Source organism: Linepithema humile, chromosome 5, assembly GCF_040581485.1.
Source record: "Linepithema humile isolate Giens D197 chromosome 5, Lhum_UNIL_v1.0, whole genome shotgun sequence".
NCBI lineage: Eukaryota > Metazoa > Arthropoda > Insecta > Hymenoptera > Formicidae > Linepithema > Linepithema humile.
This window is the reverse complement of record NC_090132.1, coordinates 8,765,914-8,784,206: the sequence shown is the minus strand read 5'-3', so window position 1 is coordinate 8,784,206 and position 18,293 is coordinate 8,765,914. Positions and strand designations below refer to the sequence as shown.

Genomic DNA, 18,293 nt, shown 5'->3' with positions numbered 1-18,293 from the left:
TGTTGCATAATTTTGTAATTTTTTTTACGTTATGCAAGTTTGTCTGGAATCCAGACTCTGGATATACCCTTAAGGTACCTTTTCATGCTGACGCTCGACGCTCAATTTCGGCGTTAGAAGACATCACGTGACTAAAAATAACGAATCATTGCAGCGATTTTTGATCACATGATGTCTTTTGACGCTGAAATTGAGCGTCGAGCGTCAGCATGAAAAGGTACCTTTAGAAGGCAGAATGGCACTAATGGCACCAAACACAACTTCAGTTTCTCATCAAACGTGATTTGACGTGATTGATATTTACGCAGCTTACGAGCTCCTACACTGTGTTGGGATTGAAATATATGTATATTGCTTATAACATTGTTGATTAACTACTGCGTTTATTCGCAACAAATGAAAGTAATTCGACTTACTACAATCTTACTGGATTTATCCATATTTGGCAGCAGAGTGTCTACCAAATTAAATGTCAACATAACCTAACCTAACAGCTTCTTAAACACTGATTTCGAGGTTTGAAATATGTTAAATTTGCACCTATCTATTATTTTAGAAGTATACGTTAAATTTGTAAATTGAATAATTTGTAGCGAGATATATCACGGCTTTCAAAATGCACACATCTACTAATTTTATTCTACGTGGTGGTGATGCGGCATTTGCTAATAGGCAGAAATTATTGTTTGATCAGCTCTCGATCGCTGAAAACAAGTGTATTAAAAATGATAGATCTGAAACAAATGATACCAAAATGGAGGTGGATGAATGCGGTAGAAGTTCAACCTTGAGAGAGGATCGGAAACGAAAGAGAGAAACTAAAAAATTTCGTGGCAAGGAAAGCATCTTTAAGCGTCCTGAGGGTCCTGCACCTCGTGCAACTTTCAGAAACATTCCAGATTATCATAGGAATCCGCACAAATGGGTCAAATATAGTCTGGACGATGTATCCAGTGAAGACATGACAGACCGCAGTAATACACAAGCTGCCATGTCATTTTTGAGAGAACTAAAAGCTCGCAGGAAAAATGAAGAAGTTAATCAGTATGAAGAGAACATGGATGTTGAGCCTTGCAAGTCAAATTTACAAGATTCTGTAGAGATGCAGTTTAAATCTAAAAAACGTACATTAAAATCACAAATAACATTTAGAAAGCCTCAAAATGAAGCAACAGAAAATTCTGAAACAGTTATTATAAAATCAGATGACAGGCCTGTATTCAGAAGCAGTAAAATTATTTTGCCAGAATATGTGGTTGGACAGAAACCAAAGAAGATAAATAAACAGGATCGGCCTGTAATTAAAATTGATCGTTCAAAAGAACTTAAATTGGACCACTTACAGGAACCAGATGAAGAAGATAATTAAAAAATGTATAATAAACTATAATTTTGTTCTACATGGTACAAAATTTATTAGTAAGTACCATATATGCGTTTCTTAAGAATTAAGTTCATACTTGTGCATTTGTATATATATATATAAAGTATATGAACAAACATAAACATTGTCAATGTCACGTATATGTAACCAGGCATTATTGAGTTCCGATAATCTCGACTCTCTGGGCTCTTCGGGCTCGCGTAAAGATACACATCGGTCTTGCGCTGCGCGTGAACTTGGCGCGAGACACTACCGTGTCTCTTGATAATTATTAAAAGCAATTTAAATATATAATTAATTAACATATAAATTATATTTGTATAATTATATCTTTATGTATTAACATACATATATGATTATTTACAGAGTATAACCATATTTTTTAATCCAATTTAATCCTTCCACTGTCAATGACTTTGGCCGATATTCCAAACCAATATATCCAGTGTAGCCCACTGTTTCCAATAAGGAAAGGACGTATTTATAATCAATTTCTCCTGGAGTATCTGGTTCATGCCTATCAGGCACTTGAGCTATTTGAATATGGCCTATAAGAATAATGTATTTCATGAAAATAATAGAAGAGGCAATTGTAGGAAATAGAAGAAATAATATAATATATAAAGATATACTAACCCACATAAGGTAAAAAACTTTGAATGCATTTAGTAATATTGCCACAACAATGTTGTAAATGAAAAATATCCAATTGCAACTTAAAATAAGTACTGTTTATCTTCTTTACCAAATCTAAACCTATTGTGATAAGAATAAAAAGATTATTCTAATAATGTATTATAAGAATATCAATTATAATTAATGACAAGTTTGTACTTTTTTGAAAATTATTCATATAGTAATTTGGTACACTGTAATTGTTAATTGGTTCGATCACAATGACAATGTCTTCCTTTTGACACTGTTCAATAGCATATAAAAGATTTTTTTCATAAACTGTATCATTAGCAGCAGTGGGCGATTCCACTTTTCCTGACATTACATGAATCCTATTGAGAATAATTCATTGTTGGAAGAGAATTAATTCTTAATTATGTGCGTATATCTATAGTTAATGTGATTACACTTACATCTTACAATCCAAAGCTTTAGCATACTCTATCGTTTTCTCAATACTCTTTTTGAAGTTTTCTTCTTCACCAGGAATTGCAGCAAAGCCCAGTTCACCTTTTGTTACATCACCTGTTACAACAGAGATAACGTTAATAAAAATAATTTTTCTAATTTTTTTTAAAGTTTATATATATCTGCAACCCATGTGATATTTAAAAAAATATTTTTGTTTTAATAAAAAATGTAATTTTTGAACATTATAAAGAAATTGCAGAATTGTTACCAGAAATAGTGAAGACATTAGAAATAGTTACAGAAGACATTAGAAAGAAGCATTATAAAAGATATTTTCTCAGAAAGATGATACTTGATTATAGATAAATTTTGATACAACATTGAAAAATATATCATTTTTATTATTTTATATTATTTTTCAGATCATGTACATCCCACAAGTGCTTATTTTTGTTATATGACGAACATAACATACCTGTAAATACATTCAGAAGTATTTGGTCAACATTTGCCTTTTTTTTGGCTGCAGCAACCTGTTGAACAGGGCAACCAAATGGAAATCCACTTTCCACTGCTTTAAACCCAGCTTGCTTGGCCAGCTGATATCTGTCAATAATACTAGGAACTTCCGTAAACATAAAAGACAGGTTAGTAGCAAACTTTAGAGCCATAGTGGCAGTTGTCTGTAAAGAACGTTACGTGTGAAATGTTGGAAAATAATGCTTTAATTAGTTAAAGCTTTCATCAACACATTATATAATAATTATTATCTGTGATAAGAAAACCGGAATTTAAAAAATGGTAACATTCATCACCAACAGATAACTTTTTAAAACAGATTATCAGTATTATCTGGCTAAAAGGTAAATATTTTTAAACTACCAAGTGTGTGAAGATAAAGATTCTTTCTTCGAAAATGTTATTATTTACAAATTTTCTACACACTCTTGCCATAAATGCACAAAATATAGCTTTGATGTGCAAGAACTAAAATATGATTTGTGCGATGCTTTTTTTGAGCTAGCAACTGTTGATTTTTAATATTTTTCTTTTGAACACTAGATCTTCTGTATCTTCCGATTGTCTGTTTTACACTTCTCTTTCATGCGCTGTTCCCCCACTATATTACGTTTATCTGACCACGTGATTATGTTGGAGTAAGAAAGCAAGTGAAGGACAGGAGATACCATTACACACATAATATTTCTTTCAATAAATTAATCTAATCTACTATCTAAATATTAGCTATAAATAAAATGAGAAAAAATAAATAATTTTAAATTTATTTAATTGTATATCAAGTAAGAAAAATATTCAGGATTAATATCAAAAATGCAATCCTTATAAATCCAATAATAATATAATTCTTTCAAACAAAGATGTTATAAAACTATTTATTTGTTAGAAATTTTTTCAGGAGACAAGTTTGTCAATATTAAGATGCTGTTAAGGTATATATGTTATAGAAAAAGTGATAAATGAGGTATTATGCATAATGCCCGAGACCAATTGGGCAAAGTGATAAATAGTTGTTAATTTATCACTTTGACCAGGCAATATAAAAAAATAAATATAAAAAATATACATATTTATTTATTTATTTATCACTCTGCCAGACTAGTCTCGGGCATTATGCATGATGTCTTGTTTATCACTTTATCCATACATATACATATATACATTTATATATTGAGTAGAGTTGACTGTTGATTTAAATATTCTTAAGGCTGTTTTTAGCATACGACTTTAATATTCTACAGCATGTATGAGATGTTTTACATGTGCAAATTACTTTATTTTTTGAATAGATAAAAATAATATTCTACCTCTAACTTATAAATTATTAAATATCTTTTTTAAAACGTAATTTCCTTTATTTCTAAAAACTTAGATTTATGAATAATAAATATTACAAATATCTATTTTCATAGCTAATCAATTTTTCTAGATAAACAATTCCATGTTTAAATATAAAAAATTGTTTTTAAACAGTGCATCATTTTTTATTTTTTAAAATTCATGTTTTACTGCTTTTTCTTGGCATCGTTTCCTTATGATAAAATTATATTAGCTATAATTTTCATCGATAACCAATATATATCTGAAATATTTTAATTTTATTTTAAAGTATTATTTTATCATTGATTTCTTATAATTAGTGTTAATTAAAATGTGCAAACTTACTGTAAACGATATTTTTGACTTGATTTTTGTGTTCATGCAAACAAATCATATTTTTATAAACATTATTATAATATCATTATTAAAATTTCTTTAATATAGCGACAATACTGTTGTATAGAAATGTCCTCGCATCACGACCCCAAAGATAATCAATGTGATTAAATTTTTCATACGCTATCTTTTTAACTTGTATAACATTTGGTAATCTAGTAACTAGTTTTTGAATATCCTGAAACAGTAATAAAACATGAAACTTTGCAAAAATTTAATTAACTTTAACTCTGCATTGCTTGCATATTCTGATTTTAATTCTTTGCAGAAGAAAAGATAATTTTTAAAATTGAAGAATGACACAACAGACTGCAATGTTTATGCAATGCAGCGTTAACATTTAAAGAATTGTCATAAAATTGCGGAACTTACGGCATAATCAGCCAAAAAATCATTCTCGCTATAAAAGATCGCTATAGGTACTTTTATTCTTTCAAGTCTATATTTAGGTGGTTGAGTGGATCCATAGAGCGCCAGATTTTCTTTAGAGCCATAATCAAACTTCCGAAAAGATTCTACAAAAACAAGAAAATGTCAGATATATACAGAATATTTCATCATAAGTTGTGCTACCTCTGTTTACTTCTTAAAAATTTATTTTCTAGAAAAAACTTGCACATTAAAGGAAATGCGCTTAGTGAGGTATGTATGCATACATATAATATATTGCGATATCATTCATCCGATATTATTATTTTACTTACCAGAGATTATTATCTGACTGTAATGAATTATTTGTTTTGTTGAACTGCCTGCTGGGAAATGTCCGAATATTAAAGGCAACATGGATTTATCGAGCTGATCACTACCAAATCCGGCGATAAGATAAAACCAACAACTGCAGAAACCTTTTGTCACCATGCAAGGAGCATTGCGCATGAAGGTGCTCATTATACGCGTTTGCCACTTGTTACGAGGAAACCATTCATGTATGTTACAAATATGGGATCCCCACTGAAACATGTTCACGGTGAATAATATATGTCGAATGAGGAAAGAGCCAAGAAGTGTGTGCTGGTAAAGTACCTCCATTAAACTATAAAAATGTACGATCAATTTCAAAAGGGGGCTTCTTTGATTTGATAAGAATGCTATAGGCGCCAAACTGATCATTGTCTTGACTTTAGCGTTGTATTCTGGCCTTTCGCTTCCCATAACGTAGAACGCGGTTGTACCCTGACTGTGGCCGATGTAATATAATTGGGAATGACCAGTTTTCTCTAAGACATAATCTATCATCGCTGGTATATCGTAGTATCCAATCTCGTGCCAGCTGCAACAGAAGTGCGTATTGTTTATACATGCAAGAGTATGATTTCTTTACATGTTTGTTTTTCAAAGTTATTTGATTACCTAAAATTCCAAAATTCTCTATCTTTAGTTGAGTAATATTTGTGACACTTGGAATAGGTATTTCCACGAGCATTTGCGAGCCAAACATCGAATCCATTGTCACAAAGAGTGTATGCTGAAATGTGAAAAATTATATGATACAAAATAAGTATATAACATCTTAAAAATATATAATCATCATATCACTAATCTCTAATGATTGCTAAGCTCATAATCGAATGATTAAATAAATAATAAAGACGCAAAATGAAAAGAAATTGATGAAGGAAAGTGAGAAAATACTAACCGAGAGCTTTGTGAGGTCCTAACAGCACCCAATCTGCAGAACTTGATATGAGCCCATGGCTTATAATAACTGGTAATTTCGAATTATTTGTACTACAAGATTCAAGAGTTTCCAAGACTCTGTGACAATTGGAGGAAGCTGACAAGTCACTATTTTTGTTATCATTAATAATTGTTGTCTTGGTATCTATGATAGCGTGTGGGGCATCAATATTTAATAACATCGATGGCATTTGATCATTCGGTGGAAGCACACGATGCACATTCAGACAATAATCGTCTTCTGTCCAAATTTGATGAGTTTCAGCTATGTAGCCATGTGCTTTAATTAGTTCAGGCTGCAAACATATAAAATCATTATGTTTCATAATTTCTTATCAATGAATAATTTAGCATGATTTAGCATATGATTATGTAAAATTGTCTAAATATAAATATTTTTTATTTAAAAGAAAATATTTTTTAGAGACAGAACTTATATTAGAATTAGTTTGTCTAATGAAATCTATTGAATTTGATGCAAACAATAATTATTGTTTTCATTGAAAAGTTGAATAATTAAAATTAAGAAAATATATTTCATCATAGTTTAACTTTAAATTTGTTGAAGTGATAGCAGTTCTCATTTTTCACGCTTAAATATAAGATTTGTTCTTTTCACTACACTTATTCGAGAGTAATAAATTTCTCAAAATTAACTATTAAATTAAATGTGATTTGTAAAGATAAAGTGTGTGACACCGATATGAGATTTATGACATTACGACGTACAACTGTCGGATATCTCAAAGCGGAATAATTCGATTAAGTCTTGTGTTTATTTAATTAGCTGACGAAATCGTGCCAAACATAACGCTTCCTATTCCGGAAGTGGAATTCCACTGAGGCACGAAAGCGGGTCGTGTTTGGACGGTTATTGAAGGTGATAGTCTGTTATGAAACAATTATATGTAATTACAAATTAGAGCAATAAAAGCTATCGCAATCGCGCTGTTAACTTTACGATGAGTCACTCCTAAACTTATTTTAGGACAACAATTTTATGATAACAATTTGTATTTAAAAAAAAAAGTTAAAAGAAAATGATTGGTTAATAATAGAGTAACAGAGTACAATTTCAAAAGATTCGTAGAAATTTAGTTGGAGGAAAAAAAATATCGATTATTCCCGATCAAAATATTCAAGAAAATGTATGAGTTGGTAATTAAAGGTGTTGAACTTTGAACATTATCATATAATTAGCACGACTGTCAGTGTCGTTTATATATTTGCGTATCAAAGATTATATATTGTAAAGAATTAAACTTTATTTATTCTAATGCTACTGCATTAACCTTTGATCATTCACGTCATAGGATAGAAGTCCGCAAGTGCTTAGTGAACGGCTTTTAGAAAGACAGGTATGAGAGCAAAACAGGTTCAAATATGTTCTGGACTAAAAGCAAAGAGAGGCCATCAATTGGCCTTGCTATGGGAAGGAAATTCAACAAACGTGTGTTAGTGGTATGTATTCTCTTCTCCTCCCTCTCCTCTCCTTTCCTCTTCTCTCTCTCTTTCTCTTAAAGTTACTACAAAATTACTTGAGAAGCTAGTTATATTTGCCATTTTCTTTTACAATAAAAAAATAATAAAATAAATCATTTAGGTCACACATCTAATTACCTGAGTTAATATTTGACGTATTTTAAAATAATTTTTGTAAAAATATTGTTTTAATTTTATGACAATTTCATGCGATGATTGCAGATGATTGCGGAAGAGATAGTCTCTACACTATGCATCGATGGAATGGGGACTTCGGGATTAAATTCTCACCAATGGAGTGTGTATACTTAAAACAAAAATATGGATTACGACAATATCTTACCGTTGTCATGTGGGCCTCATCTTGACTTGTCAGTTTGTTCATGTCACCGAGGTTGATGTTACGGCACGACAAACACGAGGTGAAATTTACGAATGTGGACTTTTGCGTATACTTTACGGGATATTGTGATCGTTTGTCTCTCTCTATTTCGTACGGCTTACTTTTTCTCACTCAGTCCATCTCGTGTGATACACAAATGACCTTCGAAGAAGTGACGCGCGAAATTCACGTGTCAAAAAACATGATATTATTGCGTTTCATACGTTTACATACTTTGGAAAAAAACATTTTCACGCGTGAAAAGGACGTACTTTCTTCGTTTCTCGTATGATCACGCCGAAATTGGCTACGAATTATTAACGCTTCGTCGAAACGAAAGTCGCTGCGACAGAGATGCCGTTTCGAAAGTGCAGTGAAAGGAATTTATCCTCGATGCGCGCGCATCCGAGTAATTCTGCAGTTATTACCAGCGAAGACGAACGATGACTACGAGTGTGAATTCAATGCGCACATATATACGGTGCATCAGACGGCGTGGCTGAACTGCATTCAAGTTACGAGAACGTCCGAAAGCGGGCGCAAATTAAATTAGAGGATAAAATTTATTGACAAAAAATATTTTAATTGCTTTTTTTCTCACGAGTAATTTTTCGAAGATAATCCGAGGTACTGAATATTTCATGCTGATTCTGCACGTGTATACATAATTTACTATTTACCGGTGATACGCTAGCAAAAAATATACTAAAATGAATTTTTTATCCACATTTGTTACCTAACTATTGAGATAAAAAATGTACAGCTGACTATACAGTTCAATACTGTTCTATCTATGTGTGTAAAACGATAAATTTAAATTCATCTATTCAGGAGGCTGACATCTATTTAGAATTCAATTCACCTGTAAAGATATAAAACCATATTCACTAATTCCAAGGTAAATTTGTGTTTCTCACCTAAAGGTCATACATAATTTTGTGGCGCACTGGCAATTAATGGTATATAATACAAAATTATAAAATACAAATTTGTAAAATATGAATATAGATTTTAGTTTTTTTAATATTAGGGAATGCAAGAATCTCACTAAATATTACCATTTCATCATGTCAATATAAAAAATATATAACAAAAACAAAAATATTTGCCAGTTTTAATATGATCAAATATACTGCAGCAATAATGAAAAAGACATTATATCGTCAATGTCAGTGAATGTTGTACTAAGTATGTCATTTGCAAATTAATATTTAAGAATATTATTTTCGTGTTTTTTTTACGCTAGTCAAAGTTTGTACGCTGTAGACTTTTTTTATTACCGTTGCAATATTTATTATTGATTATTTGATATTTTCTAACGCTGAAATTGAACGTCGAGCGTGAAAAGGTACCTTTATGTTTTTAATGTGCTGACGATGATTCGTGATTAGGCGCGCGTGTGCACACGCATGCGTGGCGTTCCGAGCGGATCTTCGTCTCACGCTGTCTCTTTTCCTCTCTGTCGATACCGTTTGTCGTCAAGCGGGGTCGCCATGATTGTTCCGGCAGTGTTGTGTAGATTCCGTGATTCTCCAGCCGAGAATTCAAAAACACATTCATTTCCTGAGACGCCGTAGACGAATCTTCGTTCTGCGCGCATCTACCGATTATACAGTGCACTGCAATGGCGGTGTAGACGTCTCGGGGCGCGGGGCACGCTTTCTCACGGTGTAAGTAGCTGATCTCGGCGGATTTTCGTGATTTTTTCGCGTGTTCCGGACCACTTCGAAGCGGCGTCGACGTCAGCGACGGCGTTGTCGGCGTCGAGTATGCGATAATGCGGCGTCACGATGCGCCCGCGCTTTGCGATAAGTTTAGTCCGCTCTACCGCCCATCCGTACTTTCGAGAACTCGTTCTCTTCCATATTGAACGAATTTGTCTGTTTCGCGCGCGAATCTTATCCATTTGTTGTGAAAAAATTCCGGCATACTGATAATAATCGTCCGTTGTGTATGGGATGGAGATGTGTTGCACGCGGGACGATATGTATTGTACGATCGCGTGGAATCGGGGCGTATCAGGTTAGGACGATACAAAGTCGTGTGATCGAAGTGTATGTTTGCGAAATTTTTGTTGTCTTTTTTTATTTTCTTATGCGAGAAGCAGTTGATCGTGTTACATTCTGTGATCGCAAGCTGCAATAAAATAATGTAATTCCATCCAGATTGCAATATCGGTAATTAAGCGATAAACTTCCGTTACAATGCTAATCTTTCCCGCCTCGAACAATAAGTCTAATGTATCTTACTTATGTTTTCTTTGTCTCGCTATTATTAGAAATATCAGTCATCGAAATCAATTAGCGTGAGTCCGTGAGAAATAAATATTACGAAATGCTTGTATTGCTATAATTGTATATTGATATATGTATTGTGTGAATATGTGATTACAAGCATAATTATTGGATAAATATTTTGTGTAGAATATATTTTTTCTTTTTATGAAAGTTATTTGTGTACATAAATTTATTAAACAATATTTTTACATTGAAATACTTGACCAAATATTCAGAAAATATGATCTGAATAAAGGACTATGAATAAATTATTAAGATTCAGGACTAATTTACTCCTATTTTAGATTGTACGCTGTGTCTTGTTATCTGAATGGACAATAAGGTGGATGTTTCGGAAATTGAAAATATTTCAATGATTGGAACATCTGAAATTTTTCATCTGCCTGACGTCCCAGAGATATCGGAGGTATTAGAATCAACTGGCCTTAGCCCCTTAACTTCGTCCTTGGATCAGGCTCTTACGCTGCAAGAAGATAAAGCTCTTTCGTCTGAAGTTAACATGGGCATTGAGGATACATGGTATAAATATTTTCTTTAAGACTTTATTATGATTGTGGAGGGTCTAATTATCTAAGCATTGTTTCAGGACTGAAGCAAATAGTTCAACGTCAGACTATGCAATTCCTCTTCCTCCGCCACCTGGATTAAATGATTTCTCGGATGTTGGCGCCGATCCAATTAGTGATTCTGGGACGGGCATAGAGCATGGTCCGTTTCTACCACCTGGCACACCAGCGCTTAACAATTTGTTCGCAGAAGCTGGAGACTCCCATGATGATTCGCCAATGGGTAAGTGTGTAATGTAAATCCCCAAAATATATAAATATTAATGACAATGCACATTTTCACACCTTTTCTGCAAATATTTTCAGAGATGGTTGTCCTGCCTGCAGGTGTATGTGGTCTTCGTAATTTGGGTAATACCTGTTTTATGGCAGCAGGGTTGCAATGTTTGACAGCTACTCCACCTGTTCTACGGCATTTCTTGGATTTACAGCAGAGAGGAGAAAAACTGCCTCCACCTGGGTCGCTAATGGCACACTTTAGTGTACTTCTTGGGAAAATGTGGTCTGGGAGATATAGTGTTCTCAGACCAACAGAATTTAAACAGACTTTAGGAGCTTACCATTCACAATTTAAGGATTATAGGCAGGTGAGTACGTAACTGTTAGCATATTTGATCGTTTGCTTATCACTTATTATCTGGTACAAGATTGCATCATATTTATTTAACAGCACGACTGTCAAGAATTTCTGGCGCTTCTATTGGATTCTCTTCATGAGCAAATGAATACAGCAAAGTGTGCCAAGAATTGTCAAGTTCCGCTATCCACAACCACTGCCAATTTTAACTCTATCGAAAACTCAAATGAAAAGACCCTTTCCTCTGTCACTGCCATGGCTAATTCCAATTGTAATCCGGATCTTTTGGAAATGTACGAGTGCTTATCTCCGGAATGTCCAAATAGTCCCAATGTAACTATGGCTGGTTCACCAAGAGGTAAGAATCTGCATAATTCACATTGAGTTATAGATGTTATGTTGGATGTGATTTTGGATATCATTTCTTTCAATGTTTTGTCAGACTTCGATTCATCGATTGGTGAACTCGATAGTATCACGAATTCACCGAGAGATTCGCCATTAAACGGCGAGGATGACGAGGAAACGCTAGATTCAGATGAAACCATCGAGGCGAGGTCGAATACTTTCATTCACAACAAAGTGAATGAGGAAGGCATGAATGACGTCACTCAAACGCGATCTTTGAGATTGGACACCTTGATTGAACTGTCGAAAAGCGTGCCGCAGTATGGTGGTCTATACGATATTCACAAAGAGGCTAAGACCAGTAATGCCAATTTCCTAGTAACGCAACAAGAGTGTAATAACGAGATTCATTACGACTCGCAGAAGTTTCCGAAGGATAATGTTCGCAGGACGCCGTTAGACAATTCGAACCTAATGGAGAATCATGACTTTGACAATAAGAGCGTCAGTATCAAGCGTATAAAGGAGGTGAATGTCCAGAAGGTCAACGGCAGTCTTGATCACGCGTCGAGCGGCTCCGACATCGAGTACGACAGCGGTCTGGAAAAGTGTAACGTGAAACGCATGCGATTGGACGATCAGGAGAAGAATCACAAACACGACGGTCTTAGCAGCGAGAATACCCAGTGCTCGCGGATTTCACAGAATTATGGAAATGGCGCTATTGCCGCGCAGGACGAGATTGAGGCGGATAAACACTGGGTGAAGCACTTGCGATCCAACAGGAGTATCATTATTGACACTTTTCAGGGCCAGTTTAAAAGCACGGTAAGGATTTGATTGCGAGTGATATCGATTTGCGGGAGATTACGCGTTGGAGCGATACCGCTAACTATCGGTACATGCTGTAAAAAGTCTCCTATATTAAACTATAGTAGCATTTCCTTCTTGCCTCGGAAAACGTAAGGGGCAGGATTCATACTACTATTACAACTTGTTACTTTTCTGCAGACTTTTATAGTGTTTGTGCAATTTTTTTAAGTTAAATTATCACAAGATAATTTTATTGAAATTTATTTCTTCTCAGACTAAAACATTAATAATTTCAAAATAATTAAATAGATGATAGAACTATGTTTTGTAATTAATTTCAAGTAAACTTTAATAGAGAGAAAAAAGATCTGAACGTTTCATCATTTTGAAACATCATCTGCTGAATGTCACTTACAATTTAACTATGTTTTAGGTCGTATGTTCGGTTTGTAATCACGTTTCTGTTACCTACGAACCTTTTATGTATCTATCTGTACCATTACCTCACGCTATGGAGAGGCAGTTGAATGTCACGTATATTCCTGCAAATGGTGACCAGCCTATAAGATGCGTCGTTTCCTTGAACAAACAGTCGCGAATTGGGAAACTGAAAGAGGAATTGTTAAAGACGCTCGGCAAGGAGAATGTTTCAGTGACTAATATCGCACTCGCGGAGGTTTTAGAAAACCATATAGCGAAGATTCTGGTAGGTACGCCAAATATACTTATATTTCTAATATAAGTTGATTTTAACAAAGTATGTCATTGTAAATTATAACGATTGCGGTAAATTAGTCCATGCTTTTAATTCTTATATTATTTTTTTCAATATATCGTTGCCAATAGTCTTTAAAAATATTATAGTTTTGATTATAACAAATGTATATACAATCTAAGATTTAATTTTCGTTTCACAATCCAGCTTTATATATATATGAATCGGGAGATAATTTATTATTAGGAAATAATAGTGGAGAGTTAAGAAGGTGGTATATCGATTAGTATCGATTATCGCCGATACTACTCTCCTAGAGAAACTCTACGGAAGAACATTCTCGTAGCGCGAAAATATAGTTACGGGGCTACATTTCGCCGTACAAACTCACTATTCTCTTTGTTCTCTTTTTCTTTTCGTCTCCCTTGCTCCCCTCCTTCACGTTTTCTCTCTCCATTATAATTTCGTGAACGCTGCCGGTCTTTTACCGCTATTGCTTTTTGACTATATTATTTTCCCCTTGCACCGTAGGTATCGGGAATTACTTGCTTGCTGTAGCTTATCGTACTTAGGCGGGAACATCACTCTCTGTTGGATTCTACATCAAGGTTTTAAATTTAAGGACGACAATACACTCTTGAGACACGTCAATGATACGAATCGATCGATATACGCCTTTGAACTCACGGAACCTCCCGATGCATATACTTCAGTGTCTGATGGCGGTGGGGATCGCCCGGCGGAAACGGACTCTTGCCAGAGATGTACGATCACGGGTGAGGAAGTGCCGTGTATGATCTGTCTTGAGGAGCTAGACGGCGATTTGAAGCGACACAGCGGGAATAGCTGTAATTTTATCATGTGCGATCCGTGCATCGAGGTCAGTCTGTCACATCATTTAAATATAAACGAAATTTCTCAACTAATAGTAACAGTAATTTAATATGTTTACTGTAAATTATATCATAATTATTTAATATGTTAAATTAGTGTGTTAACACATCACTTCTTCTTTTTATTCATAATTAAAGATTCTGTTAGAGAATATCCTTCAACACATACTTTTTTTCAATGTTGTAAAGCAAAAATCGAGTTAAATATGTTATTATGTTTTTTAATGTATCTTCCAATATTCTTTGATGAGATCATGAATGCATATATGTCTAAAATGACAGTGAATATGTCAATATTAAAAAGAATTTTTTTTAGTTTGATTAATATACAAGTCATATTAGTTTCATAAATAATTAAATAAATAATCGAATCAATAATTGAATAAATTCGCTATTTCCTTTTTTTTCTAATTCGATTGCAATTAATTATCCCCCAATGATGAATGAATGCGGCAGTGTCAATCTAGTGGAAGGGGTGGACGAGCGAGGCATATATTGCCATTTTCTCATCCCGGGAAGGTCTGAGATAAGGTCGCTAAACGTTCTAGACGGACGGTGTCGCAATGATACGTATGAGAACCAGAAATAGTTTTGCGTTCTCCAAAATGTCAGGGACGCTTTTTTCAAAGCAGAGGCGACTGGAAACGTAAAAATGGAATCTCGTACGACCCGCCTTTTTAGTATAATCCGCAAGCCTTATAGTTCATATTTGGAACTCAATTCAGACTAATCTGATACTGCCGCTTACTGAGGGCATCATTTTTCACTGTCAATCAAGTTCATTTTATTTCAAGTAAAAATAATGGTCTTCTCAATCGCGCCGGATTATCACGCAGCTTGAAATAATTTTCGTCAAAACTGAAGCTTTTACTCTCAGAATTGTAATTGTGTAACAGAATATAATTGTGATTGAATGTATAACAGAATTACTTCAAGAATCAAACGGAAGAACCTCAAACGTGTCCAATGTGTGCCACGTACATGACAGCGTCGTCATTCACGAAAATAGATCAAACCGGCCGACCGAGACCCACTGTGCGTATCTTGAATGTACCTTTGGTGCTGAGGCACGATACGACGAACGAGACGACGAATAACCGGAAAGGCACAAAGCTCTTCGGTTTTCCGCACTTGATACGACTCCCGTCGAGAGTGAACGCACGGGATTTGTATGATATTGTTAAGAGAAACGTGCCGCACGAAGGACACTACACGATTCATTTCGTTGATGGACAGGTGAGATATCTATTTAACATAATATACAGAATGTGTTAGTTAGTTTTTTTGATACAAGGTGAAAAATTTTGTAACGCGTTGTTTATCAATGAAACAATTGATTCATCATTCAGTCATATCAGTTGAGTGATCAATTATTCAGAAAGGTGACTAAAGATATCCCATTTCTATGAAATAATAATGCAGGACAAAGCTTTTAACATTCAGAGCTGCAAGAATTGTAGCGCTACTAAGTATGTTTGCTATAGCAAATTATAAAAAAAGACGAAAACTTTTCGCAGGGTCATCATTGTTCGCGATGTATGTATACTGCACATTGTACGGGATGCAGTGTGCCGGAGACGGGAATGGTCGCGCTACAAAACGGTGACACGCTTGCGGTTCGTTATACCGAGTATGTTCCTAAGGTTTTGCATCCCATCGATCACGTCAGTGTCAGTAAACAACGGCCGCATCATCCATTATCTCTTTATGATTGCCTTCAAGCGTTTAGTCAGAGGTAATTGATATTTCCCGAGTTGCTTCGATTTTCACCTTATAGATTTTCTTGAGAGAATGTAATGTCGAAAATTATTTTATATATGTTAGAATACACATTATTGTTTAAAGTTCCAGGACTAAATCAATAAAAAACAAAAGTTTGTCATAAGATTTAATTAATTATTAAGATTAATTTCAAACATTTTTAGCCACGTTATATATATTTATATTTATTATGTCTAAATATCACAATTTTGATACTTTTTTTTCAGTGAAACTTTAGATGAACACAATCCTTGGTTTTGTCCAAAATGTGGATGTAATCAGTGTGCCACGAAAACGCTCACGGTACACCGATATCCTAAGTTCCTTATTGTATATCTTAAACGGTACGTACGATATGTCGCACGCAAAAAGTGCTTTATGAATCAATAAATTATAAATATCTTATCGATATAGATAAAATCATTGATGCATCGTTTTTAATTATAGATTTGTATTTTACGAGTGCGCGAGTATGAAATTAGATGACAAAGTTACATTCCCTTTGGTGGGTTTAAGTGTAGGACGCCACCTTTATGATCTCTATGCCTGCGTGTGTCACTTCGGAGGTACGTAAGTTCAGTCTAAAAATGATGAATGACCTTTCAATTGAATTATTTATTTTGGGAAGAATTACAGTCGGAGTATGCATTCTGAAGATAATCGAAAATAGGATTTTATCGCATATATGTTTTTTATTTTTGGAAATTTGGATATGCAAAGATTACGAATGTCCGTTTCGTATTGACGAATGAAATTTTAGGTGTGTCTGCGGGTCATTACACGGCATATGCGAAGAATCCTCGCACAGATGTCTGGTATTATTACAACGACGAGATAACGAGCAGACAAAAGCCGCAGGATGAGGACTTTAGCAATGCGTATATATTGTTTTATAGTCGACAAGGGACCAACTTGAAACCGTGCAATATATAACAAGTGGTGTATGTAACTAGATAGCCGGTAGAATACATCGATCAGACGGAGAAGGGACAATTGGGGGTAGTGACGAGAGGACGGAGTGTGGCGCACGGGAAAAATGACGTTTGCGTTCTTCCATGTTTCCACTACGAAGAATTATTCGGGTACTTTATACTTTCGCAATTTTTCCCTTCGTGTGTCCATTTTGTTGCGCTTCTGTCTGTGGGCATTTACCTCCCCTTCTGCCTCTGCTAGAGTTATCTTTAAAAGTGCAATGAAATTATGGACGCAGTATGAATAGACGGAGAATTGCCCACCTCTACCCAACAGAAAAGCGCGACGCCAGCGAATAATCGGTTATAAAACGAATTGTACATGTGTGAAGAGAATACACTTCCTCTTCCGTTTCACTTCCATTATTTGCTGGCGTCAACTTAGTAACGGCACGCTCCGTTTATTCATACTATGTCTGTGAATGAGATAAATATGTGTACTTGATGTACACATCGATCTTGCGCTTGATTATGTGAAATATCGATAGCTGTTGCCTGTGCGTTTTTTTTTCTTCGTGATGGTTATGTGATTTTTCGATGAATACTATCGTGATGGATACTCTTTCGGTAGCGGTTTGCGCTAACCAACTTAGGCCTGATCTATTTCAGAAAGAACTGAATGTATTTGTACTGCGTATATTGCAAACGTATGTCGAATTTGTACAGTAGATGGTTAAATGTAGAGCTCAAGAATTCTACTAAACACATAATTTATTAGTGAATAAAGGTGAACGTCACACACATACTTGAAACCGAACTTAAATTACTCATCAAACAGCGAAATGTTATGTTCCACCGTGCTCCTTTCTTTATCGGAGCAGATGGATTTTGCTTATCAACAATAAAGTGTTGCGCTTATCCGATATTCCACCATCCAAACGAAAAAAAAGATTGTAAAGCGAAGCAGAATATACACATTTTATGAAATACACAATTATGTTTATGGTTATTTAAATTAGTTATATTATTAGTAGTTTTATTACAAGACTTTAATATGCATTTCATGCTCACATTAGCATGGAATGCAAAAACATATTTACACTACGTAAGTATGTTTAATAATTAGAATGCGCCTTTTTTATAGAAATTTTACATAAAACAGC

At 34.5% G+C, this 18,293-nt stretch overlaps 4 protein-coding genes across 9 annotated transcripts; 2 read left to right on the top strand and 2 right to left on the bottom strand.

Annotated features, from left to right (window-relative positions):
- The first annotated feature begins 217 nt into the window (after nt 1-217).
- On the top strand, nt 218-1,757 carry LOC105674099 (U5 small nuclear ribonucleoprotein TSSC4). The gene is made up of 2 exons (XM_012370220.2): nt 218-516; nt 594-1,757. Exon 2 carries the CDS (start codon nt 617-619, stop codon nt 1,367-1,369), a length of 753 nt encoding a protein of 250 aa, XP_012225643.2. The 5' UTR covers nt 218-516; nt 594-616; the 3' UTR covers nt 1,370-1,757.
- Gip (hydroxypyruvate isomerase-like protein Gip) lies at nt 1,695-3,747 on the bottom strand. 2 transcript variants are annotated; one of them, XM_012370218.2, is made up of 6 exons: nt 3,416-3,747; nt 2,946-3,153; nt 2,473-2,584; nt 2,219-2,391; nt 2,021-2,140; nt 1,695-1,932 (listed from the first exon to the last, which is right to left on the bottom strand). In XM_012370218.2, the coding sequence occupies exons 1-6, from the start codon at nt 3,422-3,424 to the stop codon at nt 1,745-1,747; spliced, it is 810 nt and encodes a 269-aa protein (XP_012225641.2). In that variant the 5' UTR covers nt 3,425-3,747; the 3' UTR covers nt 1,695-1,744. The 2 variants fall into 2 exon arrangements, with proteins under 2 accessions (XP_012225641.2, XP_012225640.2); XM_012370217.2 differs by having other exon boundaries at nt 3,353-3,746.
- A 575-nt stretch (nt 3,748-4,322) lies between these two features.
- Nucleotides 4,323-8,346, bottom strand: LOC105674074 (lipase 3-like). Of its 3 annotated transcripts, none has more exons than XM_012370177.2 (8): nt 8,211-8,346; nt 6,345-6,681; nt 6,059-6,173; nt 5,732-5,978; nt 5,410-5,659; nt 5,078-5,220; nt 4,655-4,883; nt 4,323-4,571 (listed from the first exon to the last, which is right to left on the bottom strand). In XM_012370177.2, the coding sequence occupies exons 1-7, from the start codon at nt 8,250-8,252 to the stop codon at nt 4,734-4,736; spliced, it is 1,284 nt and encodes a 427-aa protein (XP_012225600.1). In that variant the 5' UTR covers nt 8,253-8,346; the 3' UTR covers nt 4,323-4,571; nt 4,655-4,733. The 3 variants fall into 3 exon arrangements, with proteins under 3 accessions (XP_012225600.1, XP_012225601.1, XP_067211949.1); XM_012370178.2 differs by lacking the exon at nt 8,211-8,346 and adding an exon at nt 7,678-7,818; XM_067355848.1 differs by lacking the exon at nt 8,211-8,346 and adding an exon at nt 6,938-7,607.
- A 1,431-nt stretch (nt 8,347-9,777) lies between these two features.
- On the top strand, nt 9,778-18,124 carry LOC105674073 (uncharacterized). Of its 3 annotated transcripts, none has more exons than XM_012370169.2 (13): nt 9,778-9,919; nt 10,831-11,065; nt 11,133-11,335; nt 11,419-11,699; nt 11,783-12,047; nt 12,132-12,865; nt 13,284-13,556; nt 14,188-14,445; nt 15,383-15,694; nt 15,976-16,193; nt 16,447-16,563; nt 16,667-16,785; nt 16,980-18,124. In XM_012370169.2, exons 2-13 carry the CDS (start codon nt 10,857-10,859, stop codon nt 17,150-17,152), a joined length of 3,162 nt encoding a protein of 1,053 aa, XP_012225592.1. In that variant the 5' UTR covers nt 9,778-9,919; nt 10,831-10,856; the 3' UTR covers nt 17,153-18,124. The 3 variants fall into 3 exon arrangements, with proteins under 3 accessions (XP_012225592.1, XP_012225597.1, XP_012225593.1); XM_012370174.2 differs by lacking the exon at nt 9,778-9,919 and adding an exon at nt 10,132-10,271; XM_012370170.2 differs by lacking the exon at nt 9,778-9,919 and adding an exon at nt 10,290-10,426.
- Nucleotides 18,125-18,293: the final 169 nt, after the last annotated feature.

Excerpts from the sequence above, each read along its gene's own strand:
- LOC105674099 (XM_012370220.2), top strand. The coding sequence starts at position 617 with ATGCACACATCTACTAATTTTATTCTACGTGGTGGTGATGCGGCATTT.
- Gip (XM_012370217.2), bottom strand. The coding sequence starts at position 3,424 with ATGGCAAGAGTGTGTAGAAAATTTGTAAATAATAACATTTTCGAAGAA. Across the intron at positions 3,154-3,352 it reads TCTTTATCTTCACACACTTG|ACAACTGCCACTATGGCTCT; the intron begins GTAGTTTAAAAA and ends CGTTCTTTACAG. Across the intron at positions 2,141-2,218 it reads TATGAATAATTTTCAAAAAA|GTTTAGATTTGGTAAAGAAG; the intron begins GTACAAACTTGT and ends TTATCACAATAG.
- LOC105674074 (XM_012370177.2), bottom strand. The coding sequence starts at position 8,252 with ATGAACAAACTGACAAGTCAAGATGAGGCCCACATGACAACG. Across the intron at positions 5,979-6,058 it reads AGAGAATTTTGGAATTTTAG|CTGGCACGAGATTGGATACT; the intron begins GTAATCAAATAA and ends CTTCTGTTGCAG. Across the intron at positions 5,221-5,409 it reads CAGTCAGATAATAATCTCTG|AATCTTTTCGGAAGTTTGAT; the intron begins GTAAGTAAAATA and ends TTGTTTTTGTAG.
- LOC105674073 (XM_012370169.2), top strand. The coding sequence starts at position 10,857 with ATGGACAATAAGGTGGATGTTTCGGAAATTGAAAATATTTCAATGATT. Across the intron at positions 12,048-12,131 it reads TATGGCTGGTTCACCAAGAG|ACTTCGATTCATCGATTGGT; the intron begins GTAAGAATCTGC and ends ATGTTTTGTCAG. Across the intron at positions 16,564-16,666 it reads CTTATTGTATATCTTAAACG|ATTTGTATTTTACGAGTGCG; the intron begins GTACGTACGATA and ends TTTTAATTATAG.